The 27,599-nt window shown below is 46.0% G+C and overlaps 1 protein-coding gene across 2 annotated transcripts; it reads right to left on the bottom strand.

Moving 5' to 3' along the window:
- Window positions 1-892: 892 nt before the first annotated feature.
- Window positions 893-25,267, bottom strand: med30 (mediator complex subunit 30). Of its 2 annotated transcripts, none has more exons than XM_029167548.3 (5): window positions 25,137-25,267; window positions 24,343-24,613; window positions 23,298-23,456; window positions 19,089-19,196; window positions 893-4,414 (listed from the first exon to the last, which is right to left on the bottom strand). In XM_029167548.3, the coding sequence occupies exons 2-5, from the start codon at window positions 24,517-24,519 to the stop codon at window positions 4,319-4,321; spliced, it is 540 nt and encodes a 179-aa protein (XP_029023381.1). In that variant the 5' UTR covers window positions 24,520-24,613; window positions 25,137-25,267; the 3' UTR covers window positions 893-4,318. The 2 variants fall into 2 exon arrangements, with proteins under 2 accessions (XP_029023381.1, XP_029023382.1); XM_029167549.3 differs by lacking the exon at window positions 25,137-25,267 and adding an exon at window positions 25,003-25,122.
- Between the last annotated feature and the right edge of the window lie 2,332 nt (window positions 25,268-27,599).

The raw sequence follows: 27,599 nt of genomic DNA, 5'->3' as shown, positions 1-27,599 counted from the left end.
CCTTGGGGCCATTAAATTGACAGAACGTTTTCTCCTCCATTTGTCAGGCAGGGTTCGGTGGGGCTTCAATTAGGTGGACCTATTTCAGTCAGGCGCCGCTTTATTCCCAGGGCACAAGGTCTTGATGAAAAACTCAAACATTACGGACGATCGCTGTAAAAGCAGCGACCCGCTAACGCCAGCCTTGGGAGGACGGCGCCGCTCCCGCCCGTCTAGCACTTCAATAGCTCCAGTTGCTGCCGTACCACACTCTTGCACCTTATATTACCTTATGGGTATCGGCGAGCGCATCAGAATTCAGAAGCGACCGGCCCACGTCGACTCTAATGGCTGGTTCTGGCCCACGGGGCCCGCGAGCGGCCGCGAGCAGACACTTGAATGAGAGCCGTGTGCTTTTAGTGGCCTTTCTGTCAGGCAGGCGCTCGGCATAATGTCTCAGCCAAAGCGGTCCCGTGCGCGCGCACGTGCGCTAATCAGTAGCTGCCATCGCTGATGCCCGTGTTGTTGTTGGGCTTTTTTTCCCATCCGCTCGTGTTTATTTTGCGCCAAGGGTCGTGTCGGGTGGATTTCGAAGCCTTTGCGGCATCAGCAGAGGCCACAGGACGAGTCATATCCAGCCTCATATTCACCAGTGTTTCATGTCACTCTTCAATATCCTGTTTGTATCTGCAGACTTTACTGGTCTGTTTAATGTAGAGCATTTCATCAGCTACTTCATCATCACAGAAACTGTTTGAATCTATAGTCTATTTGTTATAATCACTGTCTCTCAGCTCATTTCAAATCCCTGCAACTCTCTACAAAGACCTATTTATTTTTGGAAAAATGAAAGATACTGTGTGCGATTTGCGATGACGTGGCGAGAACATAAGACTGCTCCAGCACTGCTGAGGGAACTTAATGGTATTTATTCAGTTTATTTTCTACACGCTGTGCACATTAATCCATGCCGATATGCAGCTCGTATTAGGTTTCACTTTGCACTGGTTTTCCTGGAAATCATCTCTCACGCTCTCTCTCAGAACGCCCCAGAAGACGGATAACTTTTTGGAGTGATGGGAAAAAAAAGGTTGCATACGCCAGTGATCTAGAATTGGATTGGGCCGCACCATCTTTGCTCTCCACAGGAGTCAAATTGCAAAGTCCCAATAAAAACCACGCCAAGTGAAACATGGAAAATAATAAGCAGCTGGGCCCCTCGCACCAGATGGAAACGTCTCCCACTGCATTACGATAATGGGTCGGGGGCTGTGACAGTTGCGTTTAAATTCCCTCTTTTACAGCTTGGTTTCAGGTCAGATGACTTGGCGACAGGAGCGGCCGTGTGATGAATGCGAGTGAGGAAAAGCTCTGCGTCACGTCTGTGGTGTGATCCAGAGCAGCAATATGCAAGTTGTCTTTGTGCGTTTCAACACACATGGAGGACGTGCCAGATTGTTGGTGTTTAAAGTGGTGTTCTGGAAACTAGTCTGCTCTTAATTTGTGCCTTTTATCAACATTTGCGTTGTTGACGTGCCAAGCACCGTCTGTCCTCGACTCGTTTCCAGCAGACAGGCAGCAATAGCGCCATGTACAGGGAGGGAATGTCCCTGCCTTCATACACTGGATGAGTCACAACTTCCATTCCCTCTGTTCATCTTTGTTTGGACACTGTTGCTATGGCGACGTTGCATGACCACTTCCTGTTTGGGATTATTTATGTGATTGGCTGTCACGCTTCGCCGATCGGCAGCGATACCTGCCGATCGGCGGGGACTCGGTCAAGCCCAGCTGTCCTGATGCCTTCTCCTCCCTCCTACCTTGTAATTAACAGAAGACTTTTATAGAGGTCACAAATGAAATAGATAAATGCCAATTTTGTAAGAATGATTTATAAAAAAATAAACTCATATTTGATGATAATGTATGTTTGTCTTTTTTAACAGTGATCGTGGTGAAGAGTCTGATTTCTGATTTTAATTCACTGTATAATATAATCTGTATAGGACAGTAACACTAAAGTACAAGAGTCAAAGGTGCTGTGACACTTTTTTTACCACATACTACTTTATGACTGCATAGGTTCCTACAGTAGTAATTTGTGTTGAAAAATTGCATAGATATTTATTATTATAGTTTTCCTTTAGTATTGATACTGTTTGAATATCAAGGATCATATCCAAAGAGTCCAACTGAAAATAAGGATATTTTGTTTTCAAAGACAGATACACATGATGCATAACATGCATTATGCTTTACTTTTCCTAATAATTACGTTATACAGAATGAATTACAAAGAATAAATTATTCAATTAAGAAGATACTGTAAAATAAAAAAAACATTACTAAATGCATACAATTACTAGCATGTGGATAATAAAAAACACTTCTAATGAACCAAGCTGGACGTTATAAGCCGGGCACAACGGGACAGACAGCTCTGTACCGGTGCAGTACAAACTCTACTAATACAACAGGGAGGAAATTACTGGATATTGTATGTAGAGTATTCATTTTCCCCCCCGAACACAGACGCTGCAGCAACACGATAAGAGGGTCTGCTGACACAAAGGACTAATGGTTTACATTTGTGGGCGCTTGCTTTTGTGCTCACACTGTCAACACAGAGTATCCCTGCACATTTTTATCCGGCTCATCATTCGCGACAGCGTGTGCATGGACGAGCGCTCAGCCCCTGACCTCAGCCGCGGCTCAATGAGAACACACTCCATTTGTAAAGTAATAATAGTCCCTCAATGCTGCATTGCCCTCGGAGATATAATAACCACCCGTGTATTAGACCACTGAGGAGGAGTTTATTAGTCACTACTCAGAGCATTGATTTTTTCTTTCACTCGGCTGAAAGCCTTCTCGCTGCTCCAGTGCTGCAACTGTCCTTCTGCATCTCCCCGAGGACAATAGCCCCGTAACACATCTTAGATATGACCTCAGCTTGGCTCTGAATTATTAAACAGGCCGATTTTGTCGTGCATATCTGCATCTGTGGCCGACGGCGGTGCCGTATTACAGTGTGTGTTTAACTGTATGTGCTTCGCTTGTGTTTCATGGCAGATGCTCGTTGTGAACACACGCGCTCTCTCTGTTAACATTTCTAAGTGGCACTTACTTTGATTTGTTAGTGAAAACACAATGGAGACCGAAAGATCCCCAAGCTCAACCGGCCTGCCATTATTTATCAAGCACCACAAAGAGACAAATCAGACCTCAGCGGCTAATTTCTCTCAGAGACGCATCTTTGATCTGACTTTTAGAACTTCTAGGGCTGAACTACAAAACGCTCCTGCCTCTTCAAACGCGTCAGCGGGTGGCCTTTAAGCAGCAGCGTTGACTGACGACTACTGTACGTGGTGATTAAAAAAAAGCAATAATACTTTTAATCGACCTTTTGTGGAACACAAAATAAAGCTTTTACAACATAAACCAACAGCTTTGCCAAATTAGAGACACAGAGATCAACAAGGGAAAACACAGCTCAAACAGATGACTTCCATGTGTCACAGCCACAGGTTCAGAGTCAGATCACTGTCACCAGTTCTACACTTCAGTAGACGTTGAGCAAAGGCTGGTGTCGGGTTATTGCACGGTACCTGTGCTACAGTATGTGTCAGATATTGGGCCCTGTGCTGCATAATATCTGCTCTCTCCTTCATCCTTACACTTTGCATTTGTCTCTGATTGATGTGCAGACGCCACGAATGCATCAACACCTACATAACTTTCTCATTATACATCTTGCAGCTTTGTCTGTATGTGAAAGTGTTTTGATCATAACAAGAGAATGACAGATGGAATAATGTACTAGTACTCACACTGCTACAGGATCTGCTACTTTCACTGCTACTTTGTGGCCCACACTTCCACTTCTTAATATTTTTGTTTATAATAATAAGTCTGAAGTCTCAACTGGAGTCGTTGAAGTGCTACTGAAGGTTGATTCCTTAAGGAATGACAGGATCCATGTGGATCAAATGTACATTAATAACACTGTCTCTGCAGATATGAACCATTCTGCAGTTCTACAGTACAAATGGATACAACTTTACAAAATGGATCATCTCTTTATTGTCACTTTAGGATTATTTTATATGGGAATGTAAATGTAGGATATCGAGGTAGACCATACGTGCGTCACCACCCTTGTCCCACTGTGACCGATGTGTGATGTCGTCTCACCTCTCTGTGCTGGCAAGTACAAAGTCCCCATGTTTTCGGTAAAGTGCAGCGTCAGCCAGTCTGTGGCACCCAGTCACGTGGCCGGGTCCAAATCTTCCCGTCCTCATGCGTACGTGTGTTTTATGTGTGTGTGCGTGTGCGAGGCTCAGCTCCGGACAGCCAGCATGGAGTTGATCTCCCAGATGAGGTTTCGGAGCTGGTCCATGATCTGCTTCAGCTGCTGATTCTTCTGCTTCAGCTTCTGCAGGAGAGCAAACATGTGTTTGCAATGAAAATACCACAAAACGACAGGACACCTGTGCTATTCATTCATGCAGCGGCTCTGCATGGAGCAAGGACTAATGAAAGTTAAATGCCATATTTACAGTAGCTGCTTCCTTGTCTCTGCCCAAACACTCACTGCTTTGGTCGACTCCATCAGCGCAGCCCCTGCTAATCGCTAAGCTAACACGTGGACTCCACAGGTTCAACCACAGAGGAGCAAACAGCACAATCTCGCCGTCAGTCAGGCTTTGTCCTCTGAATGCACAACCAGGATCTGTAAGTCAACAGCTGCCATCGTCTCAAGTACCTCGCTGCCCGAGCTCCATACATAAAAATAATGGCCCCTCAGAGAGTGGGAATAAAGGAACACGCAGCTGCCAAACGAGCGCCGCCTTTGAACAAGCAAGACGAACAAAACGTGCACATTTACAGGTTGAGGCAAATTTAGCGGCCGTTGCTCCAGGCCGCGAGGGCGCTGCTCAGGAGCTGCTCTTCAGCCTCTGCAGCCAAATCTATTAAGATTAAATCCATCGCACTCGCTCAGTAACACTCCTTTAGCCATGACTAATTACCAGCCATTTTTGCGGCGCAGATAACACCTTTAGCAATCGATTTCACACAGCTCTTTTAATATGAACTGTTTAGCTGATTGTCCTTGAAGATATTCCAGAGGAACATGTGGAAGCCCTCCAGTCTCTCTCTCTGGGGGGGCTTTCACTGCGACTTAAGCTCGCTCACTCGCTCTCTCCATTTTTCAATTTCTCCCTATGACTTTCCCTTTGATTCAGAGTCCGTGTGTGTGTGTGTGACGCGAGTTTAGCACCTCATTACTCTGACAAGCAACTCTAGAAATTTACTCCGATTAATGAGATGATCCCTGCTCCTTTGTAAATGCAGTCAATTATTAAACAACGAACACTCGTTTTTTTTTCCCAGCAAAATGTTTTTGTTTATTTTATTACATGAAGCTAAAGTCACTGATTTATTTTTCAAGTTAGATTCGGCTTCTGAGACAAAACTTAGTTCTGAACTCAGATTCCGCCTCCTTAGATTTAGAATCTTTCAATAATTCACAAGTAGTGCAACTAACCTTCAGACCTACTGTACAAAATAATGTTTGGACAAACCACAGACTACAGTCAACAAAGCGTAAGAGAAAAGGAGCCCTGAGCCGCCCACTCTGGTCTGATCTGAGGTCCGCACTCACACAAGCAGCCCTTCATGAATCCAACGGATGAGCCGTGTCATTTCTTTGCCTGCCACTCAACACCAGGGCCCCACAATAACATGTGATGCCTTTTCAACCCACCGTCGTCCTCTTCTGATGCCTCAAGAACACATCAGCCGCAGTGAGGTGGCTAGTCAGTCAACAACTCATGAAAGCGGAGCAGGAAGGCCTGTCAGCAGCGCCGCCTCCGACGGCCTCCTGCAGTCTGACTCCCGGCTTCACACAAGCAGGAACCGCTGGCAGGAGTCAGAGCTCCGGTGAAGGAGCGGGTGGAAAAACACCGTGAACGGAGACGGAGTGGAAATGGATGCAGAGACCGGCGTGACGAACTGCGATGTGAGCATGACAGCGAAGCTGCTCATGAAAACAGCAGTCAGTGTCACTTATGCCTCAGTTCATTTGCCATGGATTTATTTAACAATTACTTGACTCAAAGCAGCTTCGTTCCTTCATACAGTACTCGCATCCTGACACCTTTCATAACACCTGATAAATGTGATAATGAGCACTAGGTCACTCACATGTCAACAGTTTATAAAGGCGCTTCATTTGTGTTAGCGTTTAATTAATTTTTTTATATTATCGCCATCATCAAGAGTTAAAAAATATGACAGAAGCTGAGATGGTGTTGCAGGTTTTGACTGAGCCACGTGAAGTTCAGACATTTGATGTATAAATGTGCTTTTTAAAGGCTAATTAATTAATGGGAAACACAAAGAAGTGTAAAATGATGGAGTTCATTTCAGACAGAGCCTGCATGATCTAAAGGAGCTCCTGTCATTTGTTCCCTCGTGCTCTGCTGGCGCTTAAAGGACCCCGTATACGTCTTCTGAGTCACAGCCTGGAGGGAACACATCATGGTATTGCTCATTAGCATCTGCAGTTTTATCATAACACCATCTGATGCCTCGTTCATCATCAACTTTAAAACAACCCCATTCAGTTGGATCTCTGCAGAACTCCAGACACACATGTCTGTGTCTGAGAAAAGAAATGAAGAGCAATGAATGAAGCACAGCGCCTCCGTCATTAGCACAAATCCCCAAAAAAGAACTAAATCCGGAAACAGGAGATCTGTGCATCCAGGACAGACGACGGTTTGTGTAAATGACATGGACGAAGGGCCGCGGAGCCGTCTCTTCCTTTTCTCTGCCTCTGTCCTTCCACGGATTCCCTTCATCACGCTTCCTCTCCTCCCTACTCCTCGAAATCAGATCAAAGAGGCCGCCCTCAGTAGCGGGGTGAATGAAGCGAAATGGAGAAGGAGGAAAAAAAAAAAAAACACTGAATTTTTTATTGAAATCAGTTTATTAAAATTCTGCTCCGCCGAAACTCGGCCACAAGAGAAGCTTTAACTACTGTTTCTGTAGGTGTCACGACGCGACTGATCCACGAGACTACTGACCTGAAATCCATTACTCACAATATATGAGAATATGTTTGCATCTTGGTAAACCCACTGGATATTGAAGTGATTTGGAAAGAGTAGTAGTCATTCGAAATCACACGTCATCAAACAATGTGCCGTCATAACTGGCATTTCTATATTAAGTCGTTGCTGAGTTGAGGAGGAGCTTCTCTGGAGTTTTAACCACTATAGAAAAACCGAGCTAATCTTGTAATGGCATAACGATGAGAATAAGATGAGGCGCTCATCTGCTTTTTTGGGATTTAGCCTCTTTCATGTACAGTTAAAACATGACCACCGTGTCCTCTGAGCACATTAAGAGCCTAGCGTTGCATTATTACCAAAGGCTTTAAGATAATGGCGAGGAAGAAACAACTCCGTTTAAAATATTCACGTGCACACGCGAGCCTGGAGGAGAGAGGAGGAACACAGCAAGTAGAGCGAAAACACGCCTTCACTCAGGATTCCTCCGCTAATCCGTCCTGTCGCTGGCGACTCAAATTGCAGCTTTGACTCAGACGGATCTGGCTGGGAATTACAAGTGTAAGTGTCTGTGAGTGAGGAGAAGGGATTAGGGAGAGGAGAAGAGAGGAAGAGACGATGTACATGTAAGAGAGACAGAAGGAGAGGAGGAGAGATGAGGAAGAGGAGGAGGAGAGAGTGGAGGAAGGAAGGATATGAGAGGGAACAGGAGTAGAGATGCTAATGAAATAAAGAGGAGAAGGACAATGTAAGTGGAAATGGAGGAGAAACAGGAGGTGGGATAGGAGCAGAGTGGAGAGGAGAGGAAAGGAGGCAGGAGATGAGGAGAGGAAGCAGGGTACAGGGGAGGTGGGCAGACGGAGGAGAGGGAAAAAGGAGAGGAGATCCAGTTTCTAGTCCGATGCATCCGAACATCTGTCTGCCCCTCTAATATCATCTAGGAAGCTCGGGCTGAAGCCTCCATCCTTCACAAACTGCATTACAGGCTAATGCGCTTTCTGTCTATAAACAGACGCAGACAACGTGCTCCGTCAGGAACGCAAGTCGGCCTTCATTCAATTCTGCGGTTTCTACTGAATAAGACAATTTGGAGACTTTTCCACAAACCAGCAAGAGTCCTGAAGCATAATCAGGACAAACCGACCTCAAGGGGCCAATATTTCTGAGAGAATGAGTGAGCGTTTCTACGGTAACGCAACATGTCAACACACAGTTGTTTTCATTTGACAGAAATGACATGGAAAGTTCAGCAGATGTCCACTAAGTAAAGTTTTAGTCCATTTTATTTGATCCACATTAATTAAATCAGTTGCACTGGCAGCGTTTACAGAGCTTTTAGCTTTTTCAAATGAAACTGCTCAACAGAACTAATGGAACAAGTGGTTCCTCCAAACTCAGAGCCCTTTATTGGTTCCGGCAGACTCACTGTGCAAATCAAATATTCTCTCAAGCACAATGGATTCAGTTATTGAAGGCCACGATTGGTCGCACGAGGTCTAGTGAAACACAAATGCCAGCGAGTCGAAAAGGTGAGCGTGCACACAGGAAAACGTCGGCTGTGTTAACACGCGGTGCGTCTACATGGATTTGTCCACTGCAAAAAACGCAGCGGCTTCTCCAGAGTCCAAGGTCAAACACCTCCACATGCTGCTGGAGTCAGTTGAAGCCCGTGACGTGAGTGAACGTACTGAAAGTGATGCCACACTGGCCACTCAGGAAACTTGTGAAAAGCAGTGAGTGGGGGTGAGTAAGCTGCTTACTGCGCTCTGCCTAGGGAGCCCCGCGACGCTGACTGAGCCCTGGTTAACCATCTGACAGTGCGCCCGCAGGGAGCCCGTCCACGCAGCTTTAATTCGCCTGACATCAGTTAAAAAAGCCTTAATTGACTTTATAACTTCATGGCTTTTTCTCGGAGGAAGGCTTTAAGTGCCAGCGTGCCCCGTGTTTGGCATGGGCTTTCCCAGGGGGACGGAGCCATTTAAAGGGATTTTGAAGGCAGATAAAAGCCCCTTCCTGCAGGCGTGGCAGAAATACAATAGCCATGTTGTCATCCGTGCATGCACCGACCAACAGGCTGCTTCCAGTGTCAGCCGACTGATGCAGAGCAGCTGCGATCGATTTGGTCTGTTAGAAGTATGTGGAGCTGGGCGGCCCCTCGCGCTCTCCTAAGCACTTGAGTCTCTGCCAGGTAGCCCTATTGATTGGACCTTCCTTTGTGATTGGGTTCCCAGTGATAATAAATGAGGGGCAACACGGGTGGAGCGCTACTGCTTTGAAAACCAATGACGGGCAATCATGCAAATGACCCAACCATTAGCAAAGCTGCACGCTGGAACAACACCCCAGGAGCCCGTGCAGGTTCAGACACATGTTGACTGAATGGACTGCTCCATTCACATCAGACATCACACGGACACATACAATAATCAGGAAAACGACCTTCAGAATCCAAAGGATGCACTGAGTGCTGACAGAGAAGAACCAGTCTGCGAGGTTTGAAGACAGACTAAAATGTATGTTTTAATCATCACACACTTAAAACTACTCTACAACATCTTTTTGCATAATATTCAATCCATAGGCTCAGAGCAGACGCTATCGGAGCGTGTCTTTGCAGCTTTCCGTGTGGAGAGTGTTGAGGCCAGCATCTGCAGAGCGAAACCCCGCCGCCTCAATCTCAGCGCAGACAGGACGCCGCGCTTTCATCTCCCTCAGATGTCTGTCAGGAGCCGAGGCCGAGCCCAACACCTCGTCTCAAACTCTAAGTAAACATGATACTTCAAGAGTTTTAATGGGCAGCGGAGCGCTCCCGTGGGGTTTAAGAAAAACCCTTTGATTTCAAATCTCAGGTGCCAACAACAGTTCTTAAGACGTCAAAAGCATCTTGTGACTCAGTGATGTGTTAAATTGGTACAATCACTCACACGGCACTTAAAATTCGCTCCCCCATAGCACCTCTCCAGCGAAGTGATATTGGTTCTAATTAAGTCTATCCGTTAAGGAGGGAATGCGGCGCATAAGAGCAGGAGGAGGACGAGACAGGCAGATTCTAAGGAGGATAAAGAGGAGGTAATTCCCATTTAAAGCCTCCGATCGACGCGACGGGAATGTTGTTTAGTGAGCGCAGGGAAGAGGCTGGAATGAGAACACGCATGTTAGTGGTGGTTCACCATCATGGCTCTAATAGACTGCTCGCGCACACACACACACACACAACACACACACAGTTCAAATGTAAACATTTCCGCCAGCAGCACCTGAGCAAGCAGCTTTCCCATTACTAAATAAAAGGCAGAATGAAAAGTGATGACAGGGTTTGAAGCAGGAAGCCGTAGCGCGCTTTCAGGTGATGTAACATGCCCTTTGGCAGCCGCGGCGCAGATCCTCAATCAGCTCCTGACAACAACCTCTGACTACAGCTAAATCTGGAAACAAATGCACTCCATCAGAGCGCTCGCATCCCTTACGCTGCACACCAGAGAGGCTGCCGCTGTTTGTTGTGTACCTCCGATTTTTCTTCTGTTCTAATATTATTCGCTAAACTTGCTGAATGCAACGTCTTGAGCCCCGTGTGCTTCAAACCTAGCAGTGTAACTACGCTTTACATCCCATGATGTAGACAGCTGACTGGACCGCTCGCTTTAGCTCCTCAGTCGATCCATTCACCATGAGTGAAGCGCTAGTTTCAGCCTTTTCCCTGGTAAAACCAAAAATACTGTTTGAAAACATTTTCACTTTCGTGTCACTTGTCACAGTTTTGTTTCAGGGGGAGATGAGCGGATGGAGGATGAAGGACTGTGGTTGTGGGATTCATCTCACTCTCGCCTCAGCACCACAAAGTGGAGAAGATGAGGGTTATGCTTTATCAGAAGTGTTTAGAGCCACTGCACGTGATTTCCATCTGTCTGATCAATCAACAGTAATACGCAGCCTACACCCGTTTCTGGGATCTTTCATCTCTGTTTCCTACACAGTAAAGGACACAAACACTCATTAAAAAGTAAAACTAATAATGGATTCAGACTGAATTACAAATACTTTTTAACTAGCAAACGTTGCTGCAGTGAAATGGGTCCATGTAGACGTGGCATAAATCAATTCTGCAGGTTGCTCAGGGTCACACAGCACCTGTCAACTTTCAAGGTCCTCCATTCAAAGTCAGCGTTTTGTGGTCTCACAAAGCGGTGGAGTAAAATCTGCGATGTGGTCACAATGACAACCGACAAATGAAATGACTGCACTGTAATCCAGGTTCGCTGGCGAGAAAGTTTGCCTTTGCAAAGAAAGTGGAGGTAATGCGTGCGGCTCAGACTCGCCATGCATTCACTTGTGCACGGTTTAAGCCGAATACGTACTTCAATCCTAAAGGCGAGTAAACAAGAGCCCACCTTGCTTTGTGTATGTATATGTGTGGATGCCAGATGACCTGTGTGCGTTCAGACCTGGCCACTAGTTAAATTAAAAATCTATTTTTTTAGAACCTTTGGCTTTGACATGGATTTCCCTCTGTTCACGGTTCTTTATCTTGGTAAAGCAAAAGCAGATGTATCACAATACACTCATCCGCTGGCGAATTACAGGATGCAACCAATGCAAAAACACATGAGCTCTCCAACTGATCAAAACCCTTCCTTTCATATAAACAATACTGCTAAACACTGCACAGTTAGATAAAAAAAAAAAACAGAAACGCCGGTACCTCTAATTGCTTACACAGCCCCTAAGCTGTGTAACACAAAACAGAAATAATTGGGGTTGCACTTGACACTAAATGCAACAAAATGGTGAGAAGACACGGTTTCTCTAGAAAAAAAGCAGCTCTGATTCTTCCTCCACAAGAGCTTTGTGGCTACACTGCCCCACTGACCCCAGCAAAACAATTAAAAAGCCCTCGGCATACAGAGCCTCTAATGGGCCATATATGAGGCCGCTAATAAGACAGAGATACGGGCACCTGCTGTGCACAGCCTACTAATTCAGGAGCCTCAACATAGCAGTGAAGGACAGGATTAGGCAGAAACAGAGAGAGAGAGAGAGAGAGAGAGAGAGAGAGTACGAGAGTAGGAGAGATCGAGAGAGAGAGGATGAGAGAAGGTGCACTCTCTCTCTCGATCTTCTCTTAGACTATTCTCCTTTTTCTCTCTCTCTCTTTTCTCTATCTCTCTCTCTCTCTCTCTCTCTTCCATCTCTCTTCCTCTCTAGTCTCTCTTTTCTCTCTCAGCCAGCTGTGGGATAGCGGATGGAGACGGAGACAGACAGACAGATGGAATGGAGGAGAGACAGCACGCTGCATCCCCCTTTAACAGTTCGGTTCTTGGGTTTGTTTATCATCCGGCCTCGGCAGACTCCCTGCCCGCTCTTCACATCAAACTAAGTGCCAGAGCCGCTGGAATTCATTACAAACCCAGAGCCGCCAGCGAGCTCGCACCGGTCTGGAGAGGAGAGCGGAGCGGAGCAGCGCCAGACAGCGGATGGCTTTTTCCTATTGGAGATTACAAACACCCCCATGCTTTTAATTCAGGCCGCTCTCATTTGAATAGAGGGGACAGATGCAGTAATTAACGGAGTATTAAAAAAGCAAAGTGAGCGCGGGAGAGGTGTGGAGCGGAGGAGATGGTAACTGGAAGACGGGCGAGAACGAGGGGAGCTGTGGAGAATTAATAACAGGCCAGATCTCTCCAAGGCCTCCTTAATGGGCTGTGACAGGAATTTATTCACACTTAGGCTGCTATTAAATCAAATGCAAGGCGAGTGGCGGTGGCAGGCTGCAGCAGAGGGGTGGGGCAGGGGTGCAGGTGGGACAAACAAGAACGGCAGGGGTCCGGCTCGTCGCACGGCTCCGACGCCACCAGGAGCCCCCCCTCGAGCGGCGGCGAGCACGGGCGCGAGGAGCAAACGATGAGCGGTGCGGCCGCGAGCAGACGGCCCGTCCCACGGCCCAGATGGAGTCTTCATCAAGTGGTCCGGCAGCCGCCGTGAATCATCCTCCCTCCCCTCCGCACAGACGCAGCGTCACTCAGCCCGACCGCCAGTCGACCAGCGGGCCGGGCCGGGCCGGGCCGGGCAGCGGGAAGCTGCTGGGAAAGGAAGCGGGCCGGAACACAAAGCTCCGTCCAAATTAGCAGCCGCTGAATTATTCCGCTGGCAAATTTATTTGTCATATTCTTTGTTTCCCTTCATTAATTGGCGTGTGGCCACTAATGTAAGAGATTCATTAGGGCTGTAATTTGTGGTCACTCGGGTGCCGCAAAATTACTTGTTGTTGTATTTTCCTTATTTTAATAGAAGCAGCGCGGACGACTGGGGGACTGGATTTATATGCACAATCACATCCTACGACACAAGAGGTCTGCAGCGCAGAGATTGAGCAATCCCAACCCATTAAGCACCAATGAATTATGGCTAATGCATCTTAAACACTTATGGAAACATTGCCGACTTTCACACATGCTCCAATAAACCGTCCTCCGTCTCTCTCTCACACACACACACACACACACACACACACACACACACACACACACACACACACACACACACACACACACACACACACACACACACACACACACACACACACACACACACACACACACACACACACACATCTGCATAAACTGCACTGACTACATGCATGTGAGGGACTTAGAGCCGACATGGAGGGTAAAACACAGTGATCCACACACACACACACACACCGTTCACCACACGTAACTTCCGGCTCACACGACATGCTTCCATGCAGAGACACTTGTGAAGAGCAATGACAGTGAAGCCCCCCCCGACAACCCTGGGCCGATCGCATCACCATCCGTCAGCCCGACTCCAACAAACAGCAATTACCCCAATCGACAGATAACGAGAGCGAGGCTATCACTCAGCGCCAGGACGCCCCATAAAGCAGCCAGACATTACCGCGCTGGAGCCATTTATCTGCCGCTCCGCCGCCCATTCCTCCTCTACTGCCGCCCCCCCCCCACACACACACACACACATCTTCCGCTACCTGTTACCAACGCAATCTGGTTTCGCAGGGGGTGGTTTCAGGTTTCAACGGAAACGGGTGCAAAGGGGTACGAGGCTCTTCAAAAAGTAAAAAGGAAACTCACTCACAGTAATGAATTATGTAAACTGCGGTAAAGGTTGAATCTGTTTGCTTTCTAAAATTTTCTAATCAATTCCAGCTTTGATTGGTGGGCATCTGGTGAGGTCATCTTACTGTCCCCAGATCAGCCTAATAAATTAGAATGGAAACATTAGTCACGCAATCAATGCCTGTTTCTATTCATGTGGTGGTTGCGGCGTGTTCCACCTTTACCTCCACATCTTTAACTTAAATTCAGGAGCTGCTAAGAAGGTGGCAGGAAGAGAGAGACGATCAATAGCTTCTCTGCAGTCTGTGGGCGAAGAAGCAGAGCTGCTTTGAGGGATCAGGGGAGTGGACGGCGTTCATATTTGGGGCCGGGCCGACGCGCCTGCGTGACATTATTCCCTCTCAGGAGCACAGAACACACTTCAGCAGCCGCAGCGGCGTCTGTTCCGAGGTTACGCCGCTCCACGTCCTCGCCCGTGGACTCAGCCTGCCTCCCAGGCCTCCTATCGCCACTCCCACATGGACGCAGTACATCACTGTTCAACATTTACGGCAGCGAGTGCGTTTAAATTCTGATCCAAGTCATCTGTTCTAAATTATATACTTTGCGTTATTCTATGGGGAAATATGAAGCCAGCTATTGTGAGGCAGTGTGACATATCAGCTGCAGAGTGTGCAGCATGTCTGGACTTATCTTTTCACTGATGCATCAATCCTCCCCCTCTCCCTCCCTCCCCCCCTGCATTCTGTTACAGAAGCATCCCATTTTCTCCTCTACAGCTGAATTCCATCAGTCTTCTGTTATTCCATTTGAAGAGCCTATCTGAATGGGAACAGCTTAACTCTGACAATCCGCGGCTGTCGACATATCTATCAATCCGTTCTCTCATCAATCTTTCACCTGTCTCTCCCCTCCTGCACGGGGGGGAGATCCCACACTGGCAGGCGCCGCCGTTTGTTTCGAAAGCAACAGCGCACAAATGGCTGCGTTGGGCTACCTGTTTGCGCCCTGGCTGTTCCTTTGTCCTTTACCCTCCACTTCACACGTCCGCCCGCCATGACAGCGCCGCTGACCGTCTGGTCACCCATCCATCCTCAAACACTTTTGCCACCCACTCCTTCCCCTCCACCGTTCTCAAACCGCTCTCTGCCACGTTCTCGCCCGCCGTCTTTCCCGCTACGCCGCATCCGCGCCGATCCCTCCCTCATCCAGAACTGTCCAATCTGGCCGGCGTGACTGCAGCAGATGTAGCCGGGCCGCAAACATCTGCTTCCCCCGTCCGGCTGCAGCTCTACTCTGCTGATCAGGCTAACTGCTTTAAGTCCCTAAAGCTTGTTGTCCTTACTGCTGCCTTAATGTGCAGCTGTGCAGCCTGGGCAGCATCACAGCTAAATATGCTGCGAACACGTGAGCTGCAGATCTGAGCACTGGACTGGGAGAGAGTCAAATAAAATGTTAATCGACAGAATTTATCTAAATGACGATTTAAATTAAACCTAAACATTTTTATTTAAACGTAATTATCGCTCACATTCAGTTGACATCAGGTCTTACTAATCTATACACACGCTCATTTTTGCCAGTTGTTTCATATTACTCCAATCTTCCACAGCTGATGCTAATGCGTAAAAAATGCAGCCATGGTCGGCGCAGGGAGGGAAAAAAGAAGACTGAAAACCAGTAAATATGCATGTGTCAAATACAGTTTCAAGTGTTTGCAAATGTTTCAGGCGGAAGAAAATGCAAAACATGTTTGGGAGTTTTCAAGGATACCAGGTGCATTTCAATCAGACTCCAAACCAAATCCAAACCCGACTTTTGTCTGCCTTTCCTTTAATCACACAGGCATGAAAGCGCTTGATCCAGTTTGCATCTGCCTGTGAGTCTGAACGAAGACACAAGAAGTTAAAGTAATTATCCTGTAATCCCCCCGACGAAATCAAGACTAGCCACTAAACATGTAGATAGGACAGGACTATGGTTATAGCAGCACTGACGCATTCAGATTATTGTAATATGAATCCGTTGCACTGCTCCTGCGTACAGTACGCTGCAGCTCAGAACGTGAGCAAAGCCTGAGTACGTTAAGCCGGCCGCTCTCCGTCTCCACACACTTGGATCATTTGTGGAAACTCCATTTGCATGTTAATGCTTTGCACAAAGTAAGGTCACACTAAAACAAGGCTATTCATCATTCGCATACACGGGTCTCTAATAGGACGAAATCACACTCGTATTAAAGTCGACAACAAAAACTCAACATGCAATATTCACGATTTTTGCCCAGAAAACAGTGGAAAGGAATTTCATTTTTTCACTCCACTGTTGCATTTAAAGCGGTGGAACAGGCGCTTTGCTGTTTATCTACCACAATATCAGCGGGCTTTTATTGTGCTCTTGGTGGGGATGGAGGCTTTGTGTGAAAAGGAGATGCTGTTTGTTTTGGATGGGGCTGAGTGCAGCTGAGCGCAGGGTTCACTCCAATGTTTCACTGTAGTGTTAACATTTAAAAGCAGCCAGGGGAGCTGTGCTGAGCTCTTAAAAATAACCAATTCTCATCTCTGCCGCCGACTCTCCTGACCTTGGACCATTATCATTGCAGCACACTCCGGCTTGGCATGCGCAATCTGTACGGAGCCAACACAATGCACATACAAAGAGAAGCAACAGAGACGGGGTTCGGGCCTGCACACGAGCCGACTGAACGCGTGCGTGGAGGAAAATGCAAACACAATCTTGTCTTTCTGAAGAAAGAACAAAAGCGCTTTCTCTCACTCAAACAGTGCACAAACAAAACAAATAGCGGGCGAAGCAAAAAGGCTCCTAAATAATTCATGATGCGTTTTACCTGAACCTTTGCCACGCTCCACTGTCCATAACTACTCTACTGTGTGATATGAGAACCGCTGGAAGGTGCTGCGTGTGGCTGCTGGCTGTTTACTTCACCTGCATCCATGCTCCGTCCGTCCGGGTTGCATCGACCCAAGGCTGCTATTTGCACACAGAGCTTTAATGTCATTTTGATGGGCCTGTTTCCCAGAGACAGATTAAATGTAAAATGGAATATAATCGATGATAGACAGAGTTTGTTGTGTACCAGTGACCAGCTCAACCTGGTCCATGCAGTAGGAATGGGGCTAAATATTGCAAATCTGAGTGCTAAAATATTCCTGCATGAGATTCTTCATTACTACGTCTAATTATAGCCCTTTAAACAGCAGCTACTCTGTTAGGTTAATGCTAATGCGCCGCTAGCTGAACATTTTCTACCCTTGATGCTGAACTAGAGGCATGAATGAATGGCAGCTTTATTTACAGTAACTGTAGGCAATTGTGCTTGAAAACGCAGATAAAGGCTTTTTCTCCCAACTCCCTGTCAAAAAACCATGAAGATTGACGGCGGCAACGATTTCCATCGAAACGCACTCATTTACAGCTGATCCTGAGAAATGTTCAGAGACAATTTCCCTAAAACGTCTGTAACTTACAGCAAATGATTCCACGAGCTCCTCCACCATAACGCGGCCTAATAACTAGTGGGGAACTTGTTATGCATCTCCACGCCCGTGCTTTACCTTTGTTTGTCTGCAGCATTAAACTAAGCCTTGACTCCGGCTGAAATCTTCCCTACTGACAGTCAGTCTGAAAAAGCCCTCTCTACTCTTTAAAAGCCATCTTTACATCAGAGCTGGACGAACACACGCAAACGGAGAAAGAAAAAGCTCTTAGGTTTGTTTGATGTCTGACCTCACTCACATTATATGAACAAACTCAGTCTTTATAGTCATTCTGTTAAAATAACACCACTGGCCTGTGTCCTGCTCACATCAGTGGCTCATGGTCACTTCATGTCTCTTTGATGTTTGAAACACATTTATACTGTATATTATAGAGGCCGTTTATTGCGCTGCTGTCTGAAGGTCATTTCGGTTTAACACCAATACAACTGACATAGAACCAACCTGGATGTGGATGTGCAGAATCTATAGGCTTTATGTTCAAGACCCTCATACATATACTGTGTTCCTGGAGACTCTCATTCTCCTCAAACAGGCCACATGTGCTCTGGAGGTTGTGAACAGGACTATGACGTCAGCAGAAAGCGGGAGTGCAGCAGATGATATCAATTCCTCGGCCGTGTGTTCCAGCTACAGATTTTCAAACACACACTCTTAGAGGTTCCTTGGAAGAGACTTCAGCAACTTCTACAACACTCAGGAGACCATTCAAACGAGACTCATCGGTAGTTTTTATAGTTTATGCTTCATAACCAAGCTTTAAAATTAGAAGTAGACCAGGACGATATTAATATATTTGTATTTTATACTTTAACTATAAAGCACATAGATAATAACCTGATCTAGTATATACCAGCACAGTCGATTTAGTATTTTCAAAAGCGTACAAATATAACACAAATTATTCACAGGGCTTTTTTCTGAACTATAATAAAAAGCCTACAGACAATAATCAGGATTATACAGAGCTTGAAATGATCAACCACATGAATCTAGTGTCTAGAAGCTTTTTGGAAAGAGCAGCATTTCTCAGCACCATGATTCCCATCTTGTAACACTCAAACTCTACCAGCAGACAATAAAGTTTATCATCTGTAGCCGCTTTAATTTGTTTTGTTCCATCCTCATTTTTACAACCTGCATAGTTGCAACTCATATAGAAGGCTATTAAAGCTTTGACTAACGATGATGACTAAATTACTAATCTGTAATGAATGCCATGACTTATAATTATTTCTTATCGTAATAATGATATTGGGCACAGTGTTTTTCTTAACTCTCAGGTAGATGTGATTTAAAATGACTGGAGGCTCAGTTCTCAGCTGCGAAATGAAACTTAGCCGATCTGAAATAACAGTGATTAAGCTTCAGAGTCCCTTATTTTTTAAAATCTACACCAGCTGAAATGCAGAATAAAATACCTTGTTAACCTCCAGGATTTCTCTCCTCTCGTCGGTCGCAGGGCGGCTCTGGCCAGCGGAACGATCCTCATGCTTGGAGCCATCGTCCTCCACAAAGGGTATGAGTTGCTGGAAGTGACAGCAAACAAAAACCTAGCTATATTACACAGTATAAGCCAGAGAAGTGTAAGATAATGATTTTCAAAGGCGGACACATACAGTACACTTTCATTGCAGTTATATCCCAACATTCCCCTGCTGCATTGTGTTATGAGCCTCTGTAGATCCACTGTATATGACTGTATACAGGGTTCTTGCATCAGAATTAAGTACATACTGCACAGGCATTCTGTCCCCCGTGACTCCTCAGGTGATACCTCCGCGCTGCCGTGCAATCGCGTTTCCATAAACCCATGAATATGTGGACTCTGCGCGAGCTCTCGAACGCGGCCCGAGTCTCGCTCATCTCTCGTCATCGCAGAGAGGCAGAGAAAGCGAGTGGGAGATTAATTCATTTTTAAATGCTCCGCGTGCTTGACCTTGTCTGCTTGACACTACAGCGAGGCTGATGTGCGAGAGGCTTCAGGCGAGGTGCTGCTCCTGAGAGATGACGGGATCACTGGCCGCTACTTTGCATAACACTGCCCCCTACTGGTCACCTCAGGAAGGACGGGAGCCGAAGGGCGGAGGCAGCCGAATATAAGGTCTTCAACACATTGCTCCAGGAACAATGCACAGCCAGAAGCCAAGCACCATTGATGAGAACATGTGATGGAGTTCCTTTAGATACTATGTTTATTAGCTTTTAATTAAATGGGTAAATATAAGCTGCTTTGGATTGTTACACAGGTTCCTAAGCAAAACAAAAACCTTCATACCAGACAAGATGACAAACACAGATTAGGTAGGATAGGAGACTGTCTAAAGGAGCCAATAAAAACCACTACACTGGAATAACATATGTTTCTCCAATAATAACTTGGCATAATCTGAATCTAAATTGTTGCAAAGTCTTTGAGGATATTCTGCTTAACTACAGCGTTTGACCAGAGGTTGTGCACACAGACCGGGGGCAAGTAGATGATTCAAGTGAGCTGCTTGGCCTGGAAGCAATGGCCGACTGGTGCGCAGCCGGAGCCAGCTAATGTCCGGAATAACATGGGAAAAATGGGCAGACAAACAAAAGAAGAAAGGTAGAGGAAAAGGCAGTTTAGTCTGGGAAAGAACAGAGTTAATGAAGGCAAAATAGGGAAACGGGAAAAGACAAAGAGAGACATGAGTGTGTCAGAATGATGTAATCTGGAAAACTCTCAGCGCTGTCAGTTTCCAGGCTGAGCTCCATGCCAAACTGTAAACTCTGACTCCTGGAGGGAGAAGAGACAGCAAGAACATGTGCAGGAGATTACAGCAGACAGACTACGAACTTGTCTCTGGCTTAAGAAAACTTTAAAAAGCCAAGTTTTTTCATCAGATAATTTCAGGCCCAAGCCTGACATATCACATTCTAAAAAGGTAGTGGGCTGTTCCTGGCAGCGTGTTGGGGAAAAATTAAATGTGCTGACTAGGGTGGGAAAGATGGATGGAGAGTGTGGTGTGTGTGCATGTGAGAGCGCACGTGTAGTCGGAGTTGTGTGTGCAAGTGTGCCTGTGTGAGTCATAACCCCCGTTTCTTCCACTGAAAGATGGATGTGGTTTCCTGCCTGACAGAGAGGAATGAGCTAATGAAGTTCTCCAGGTTGCCTCGCTGAGAGAAGAGGAAAAGAGAAAAAGATGAACCGAGAAAAAAACAACAAAATAATAAGAAAACAGCAGGGTACCCATGTAAGGAGAGAAGGAAATTAAATGGGAAGGCTGTTCAGTGCAGGAAATGACAGGAGGGGAGGAAGACAATGAGATGAGAGGCAGAGGAGAAAGACTAGACCATATGATGAGAGACACTATCACGAAGACAAAAGAAGAGCAAAGAGACAAGAAGAGGCAGAAAGTGTCTGAGGACAAAGGGGGAACGCTGCAACAAACAACAGCTGGAAAGGAAAAAGGAGAAATGCTGACGTGTGCCTTTGGTCCAGCTGGTCATTAAACTGCTCTGTTGCTAATTAGGCGGCGATGAGGTCACACTGCCCGAGTCATTGATTCCACTTCCTGTTTCAGGCAGCCAGTGGCAAGCAGCTGTCAGACGAGCACCTGAATTCTCCGGGATGATAAATGGCACGCGAGCTCGGGCCAGAATCAACAACCCTCAGCCCCAGACAAACATGGCGAGCTGAGCTTTTGGTTGGTCAGCACTGGAATGGGTCTGAGCCTCAAGGGGAAAAGAATAAACATTTAAATAACATGGAAAGACGGGCGAAGAAAAATAACTAGGGGGCTGGTGGGTGATTTACACCCTATCAACAAAGGCAAAATGTCAACGTGAACACGGCACAGACTCTGATTTTAGGGAAGGAACTGCAGACCTGAGTAATTTGGAACAGAGCATTTGAAATGCTGCTAAGCAACTGTACTATTCAATGCAGAAAATGTACATGATGGCAGCCATCACAAATTTGTTCCAATTTAAGACCGGTCTCCTCCCACACCCTCCTTTATTCTCCGTAAGAGTCTGGTGAGAGAGATTAGCTCTGAGCCAATGTGCAGAAATTGGGAAGGGACTGCCGCAGTCATAAATCCAATCAAATAGTGGTGGATAGCCTTACTGTGGTCCTGCGTGGAGCCTCATGCTTATACGGCCAGTGCACGAGTGCTACAAAAAGGCCTTTGTGACAGGCTGCAGTGCACCGCATGCACATCTATGTTATACTGTGCTCATGCGTGAGAGCCCAGCAGAGGAGCGGAGCGGAGCTGAGGCGCTTTGGCTCCTGAAGGTGGATGGTGTCAATTAACCAGCGGTAAAAAGACTCCGGAGACTCACACGAGTGCTGCAAGCCGAGGAAAGGCAGACCCGAGTATGTGAATACCAGAGGGTGTGTGTGTGTGTGTGTGTGTGTGTGTGTGTGTGTGTGTGTGTGTGTGTGTGTGTGTGTGTGTGTGTGTGTGAGCAGGCAGGTGTGACGCTGACAGCGGCCTACTTTGTTTAAACTAACAACATCCTAATTTAGCAGGCGGCCCGTGTGAAAAGCTGCATGAGGCAACAAAGGCCCATGACAAGCACATCCAGCATGTGTTGACGTTTGCATCTGGGAGGATCAATCAATCAGATCAAATTAAAAGTGTAGCTCCAGCTCCTCGACACCACATCCTGTTAACTCTAAACTGCAGCTGTGGACCGGTTTATGTACAGTATGAACATATAACACAATTTCAGGCACGATAGCATCTCAGAAGACAGAGATTGTGACTGTCACTGAAGCAAAATACGAGGCGCTGAGGAAGCGAGTATTTCCTGTAACAAATATAAGCCTCAGTCATGTATTAACTCTTATATGTTAGTGCATTATTGCATTTCAACGCATTTAATGAGACGCCTGCAGTAAAACCCGAGTTGTTCCTTCACACAGTACAATCTCCTCTCAGGGCACAACAAGAATAAATTGGACCACTCTTGAATTCAATGAAGAGAAGTGTTTAGCATCAGGCTCCTTGTAATGTACAGTATACTTAACTGAGATTAGCTCCGCTCAACAGGGTTTTAGCAAAGCTTTTTCCTCCTCAAGGTTTGTATTCAAACTGGAAAGCTCCATTTGTATGGAGAGGTGATGCTCATAATGGTGGAGTCTTTCTGGGCTTTATTACAGAAATGTGGTGCTGTCTGACTAAATGAATTTTACCAGAGGAAATTGTAAAGGGCAACACACAGCTGCGGTGTCAGAGGGACATTGAGACAAGTGTTTTCTATGTAAGGCCAAACACCAGCAGTAATGATCCATGTCCACCTACAGTACAGTGCATGAGGCCACTAACTACATGAATCAAGTCAAGGCAGGATGATCAAATCTGCTCTCTGGCTACTGGACTGATGTAGAGTTCAGCCACCTAACGGTTGCTTCTGTGCACTGACCGTGTGTGATATTTCATCTTCTGCAGCTCAAAAAGAACAGCAGCAGTTTTTACATTTCCACAATTAATTGAAGTGCTAATTCATGTTTAGCATATTTGTGTCTTGCATCGTATGCAAAATGAGAAAAAATATTGCTCTTATATCCTTTGAATCACTTAAACAGACTAATTGTCTTAACTCCTCCGGTCATAATGTGAAAACCCTCTCATCTACATAGAGGTTTTATGTCTCACCTCCGGAGGTATGGGGTCCAGACCGGCACAGTTTTCATTGCATTTGTCGTAGACCAGGCGCAGCTTACGAAACAGCACTGACAGCATCCGTAGGTGCTCCTGCAGTTTCCCCAATCTGTCCTGGTGGGTGTTGGGGTGATAAGTGACTCCATTAGGCAGCTGAGAAGCAACGCAAAGAAAAATGTTGGTTAAAACCAAGCTCCGCACCTACAATCCTCCCTCTGTCGTTTTCTAACTGGTAATAGTCCATCACAAGCATTCAGTTAGAGCAACAGTTTGCAACGACCATTTATTTTTAGACAGGATTGATTGAAAATATGCTACCAGAAAAAAGCTTTTATTGACAATGCAACAATATGGTGGGATAATAATATAACTGAAACTACCAGCAGCAACAAAAGGTTAACTGGTTCAGCTGCAGCACTTTAAATGTTTTCTCTCTTTCTCATACTGAGGCAGCTTCGCTGGCTTTTAACAACAATGGGTGTTAAAGACTAACAAGACATGTTTTTATTGAGAGGATCGACAAGCCTCTGGGGCAGCACTGTCTGATTATAACCATCCCACATAGCATGAAACAAGCCTGCCTTCAGGGCAAGCAAAGTGAAGAGAGGAACGGAGGGGAGACAGACCGACAGAAAGAGGCTGAGGGAGGAATGCAGCGAGGAGCAGATAAATGAAGAATTTATATGAGTATAAAGACAGGCTGTGATCTAACAAACAAGTCACAACAATGCTGCTTGTGCATTCTGTGGTTGAGGCCTGCAAGCTGCAGAAGCATCTCAGTGGAGGGAGGAGACATCCATGATAAACTCATGCTGACCTCGTCCTTAGGAACCCATTAGACCTGAACTATATAGTTTGAATATTACATGAAGAAAAGTTTTCACTGGAAGTTGTGTTTGTTTTGGACAATGCTGTTTTGTCACGTGACCATAAGACTTTGTGCATGATCAAATTCTGATTCTTTATTAATGTTGTATCTTGTATGTTATGTAGGTGGCAAACGCTAGTCGCTGACAGATCGACGGGGAGGTGGACAGACCTGCATGTTCCTGAGGAGCTGGAAGATCTCCATGGTCCTGAGGACAATGTCTTGGACCGTCTCCTGGCCGATGCGACACAGCGAGGCCGTGTTGACATCACGGGCTGCCTGAGCCTGTTGCTGCTGCTGGGGTGGCGGCTGCACGCCAAACGGCGATACAAGAGGAGGGGTTGTCATGGAGACAGCAGATGAAGGTGATGGAGGAGGAGGAGGAGGAGGTGGTGGTCTAGGTCCAGGTGAAGTTGTTCTGCAACTCAACACTCTTACATGCCTGGAAACAGGGAAAATGTAGAGCAAGATTAAGACAAATACCAGTTAGTAGAAGTTTTAAGCATCCGCACTTCAAGTCTGACTCTAGCAAAGTTCTTATTGATTTATATTGTTGTTTGTTTGTCTGTCACATATATGTCTATGCTTTTAGTTCGCATCTTCGGTATTATTAATATTACAACACAGCTACGAAATGCGAGCGGCGCAGCTGTCACCAATTAATTAAAGCGCAGCGCTGTCAGGGTTCACAGAGTCAACGCTAACGTCACGTTGGGTCCCGGGACAAAGTTGTACGTGTTTCTACATCCGCTAAAGCGCCTTGCTGCGCTTTAAACGCCGCGTAGAGTAACGGGTTCATTAGCTAACGTGTAAAAGTGACGCGGCTGTCACCAGAGCTAAGGGGACGTCACCACACGCCACACTTGTGCCTCCCCTCGGTCCACTCTCCGGTGTCGCCGGAGGCTCCGTGTGGACGTCACATCGCGGTGGTTGCTCGTACTTATTCAGACGAAGTGAACAGTTACCTGGGTGCTGGTAATTGTTCTGTTTTGTTGACATGTCAAATCCACTGCTCTGCTCCTAGTAGCTCTGCTGCTAGAACTATCGCGAGAGTTTGCCACACCGCTACTACCGGCAGTAAATATTGTAATAAAAGCGCAACTTACAATGTATTTAAATGTAGTTCGAGTTATATTTGCTAGGATATTTTACATTTACGCAAACGTAAATATAAATGTATCACATGCTGAATATAACACATGTTTAAGTTTTTAATTATCCAAAATTATCAGAAATTAATTACAGTGTTACGGTAAACCAGTGCGCACTACAAAATGATCATGCTTCTCGGTGTAACAGCGTCACCTGGTGGCTTTCTCTTGCATAGCCGTCACCTATCATGCACTTTTAGCATCCCTCAGGCCGAACTGCGCTAGATGATTACTTCACGTGGGTCATTATATCATTTTTAGTACGCGTAATTCAATTTCATCCCATAACTTGGCATGTTGTCTGTTTTGGGTTAAATTAAATCCTCGCATGCACCGATCCATCCATTACTTATATTGCACAGCTGTGCTTGAGTTATTTTGTGAGCCATCAGAAATTTAAATGAATTTGAAATAGTCATCAGACAGACACAGTAGTCAGGACAAGCTTGGGTCCTCAGCATGTTCCCTGCCGTGCAGCATAATTACTGCTATAACTTGCAGAGACTGGAAATGAGGGCTATGTTGAAAAAGGAAAGGCTTTGCCTTCAGGCTTGAGTGGGGCTGAAAAAGGAGATTAGGGTGTCTATTACTTAATTTATATTATTCATTCCAATTTAAGGTTATAGTGTGGATTTCAATTTTCTATTATCTGAAACATATTTTGTGTAATAATAACCTGAAGTAATTTCCGTTTCACTCTTTCGCTGAATGCAACACGCGACACTGATATGAAAACCAAAATCACTGTGTGAAGTTCACTTGACTGCCCACAATTTCCTAATTGCAGAAGAAGAGCTTGTTCGCTTGCCAGGATGAATGAACGTTACTCTTACAATCCCCGTCTGCGGTGCCTCCAGACCAACTGAGGCATGCCTTTTGGAAATGAGTTTCTCCGTAATCATCCAGCCTGTCTTCCTGGTGTGCTTAATTGGGGCGAGGGGCTAGTGATGGTGAGTGCACAGAGGCAGGTAGTGGGATGAATATGCGCCTCGTACTTTATAGAACTTTTAAAATAATTACATTTATTCATATTTATACACCAAAGATAGAAAGGATTGGAAAATGCAAATGTGTCTCAGTGGCAGTCTACTTGTTTTGTGTTTGTCTTGGAGGCAAAGCTGAAAGAGATGGAGTCTGCAGGTCGCTAGCCGCTTGAATGCCCATCTGTCATCGCTTATCAAATTGAACTGAGAAATAACAAAAGATATTGATCACATCGAGCTGAGTCGATAGAAAATGTGCTGATTCAAAATGGCTTCTTGACATTAATGTGATCAAGGCACTGTGAAACAAAACAGCGTTGTAAATATCCCCCATTCATCACAAGGCAGCGCTATCAGAAATCTCATCACTTTAACTTCGCCCAACTTTGTGGGGGGATACAGTCACAAATCTTACTGCAGAGCAGCTGGAAGAAGATTCCGACCAAATATTGAACAATCAAGGCGTGCCGTGTGTCTCAAGCAGCTCAGCGCACGCCGTACACTGTTGCATGTTATTGAGGCCTCTGGCTTGAAGAACATAAGCCAACACAGATTACCTTGAAACTGATGGCAGGTTTACAGTGCTGCATCATCTCAAGTGCTGCAGGGCCTGGAACTTTAAACATGAGAGGCCAATACAGCGAGGACGGGGGCGAGACGGATAAAGAATGAATGCAAACAAAAGCTGCAGATGGGAGATGGTAGGAAAAATGGAAAGGGAGATGGACAGAACACCCCATGTGAGGAAATGCAAACCAAGCTATAATTATTAGCTCAGGGGGTATCGGGACTAAAACGGATTATCTAGCCACCTAGTGCATTACTCATGCTTTAATTAAATACGCACTGATCTGGTCCCTTCAGGGCTACGTTCAGATGGAGCGAGGAAGGAGGGAGTACAACGGTCTGCTCTTAAGGCGCCGGCATGTGAAGTCCAATCAGCAAATTTCACGTGGTCTCTGGACCCAAGAAAGAGATTAGTACAGCTGAAAGTGTGGGATGCAGTGAGTGAGCGTGGGTGGGTGTGTTTGTGTACTAGTGCAGGTGTATTATGCCTCAAACACCACCATTATCTCTGCAGAATGATATATTATACTCCTTATTACAGCTACAGTCAAACATTGTCCCTGGAAACTGTTTTCAGCTCTCTGTGAGGTCTCACGTTTGACAGTAAGGCCTTTAAAGTGCAATGCTCTGAGCAGCTCCTTGAGGAGAAATCAAAGGGTGAAACCGTGTCGTCACTTGTAAAAATGAGTAGCGCCCAGAACGTGCACGGTTTAAAGATAAAAGACCC

This window comes from Betta splendens, chromosome 11 (genome assembly GCF_900634795.4).
Source record: "Betta splendens chromosome 11, fBetSpl5.4, whole genome shotgun sequence".
Taxonomy (NCBI): domain Eukaryota; kingdom Metazoa; phylum Chordata; class Actinopteri; order Anabantiformes; family Osphronemidae; genus Betta; species Betta splendens.
This window is presented reverse-complemented; position numbering and strand designations above follow the sequence as displayed.

Excerpts from the sequence above, each read along its gene's own strand:
- med30 (XM_029167548.3), bottom strand. The coding sequence starts at position 24,519 with ATGACAACCCCTCCTCTTGTATCGCCGTTTGGCGTGCAGCCGCCACCC. Across the intron at positions 23,457-24,342 it reads AGCTCCTCAGGAACATGCAG|CTGCCTAATGGAGTCACTTA; the intron begins GTCTGTCCACCT and ends GTTGCTTCTCAG. Across the intron at positions 19,197-23,297 it reads TGGACCCCATACCTCCGGAG|CAACTCATACCCTTTGTGGA; the intron begins GTGAGACATAAA and ends TGTCACTTCCAG.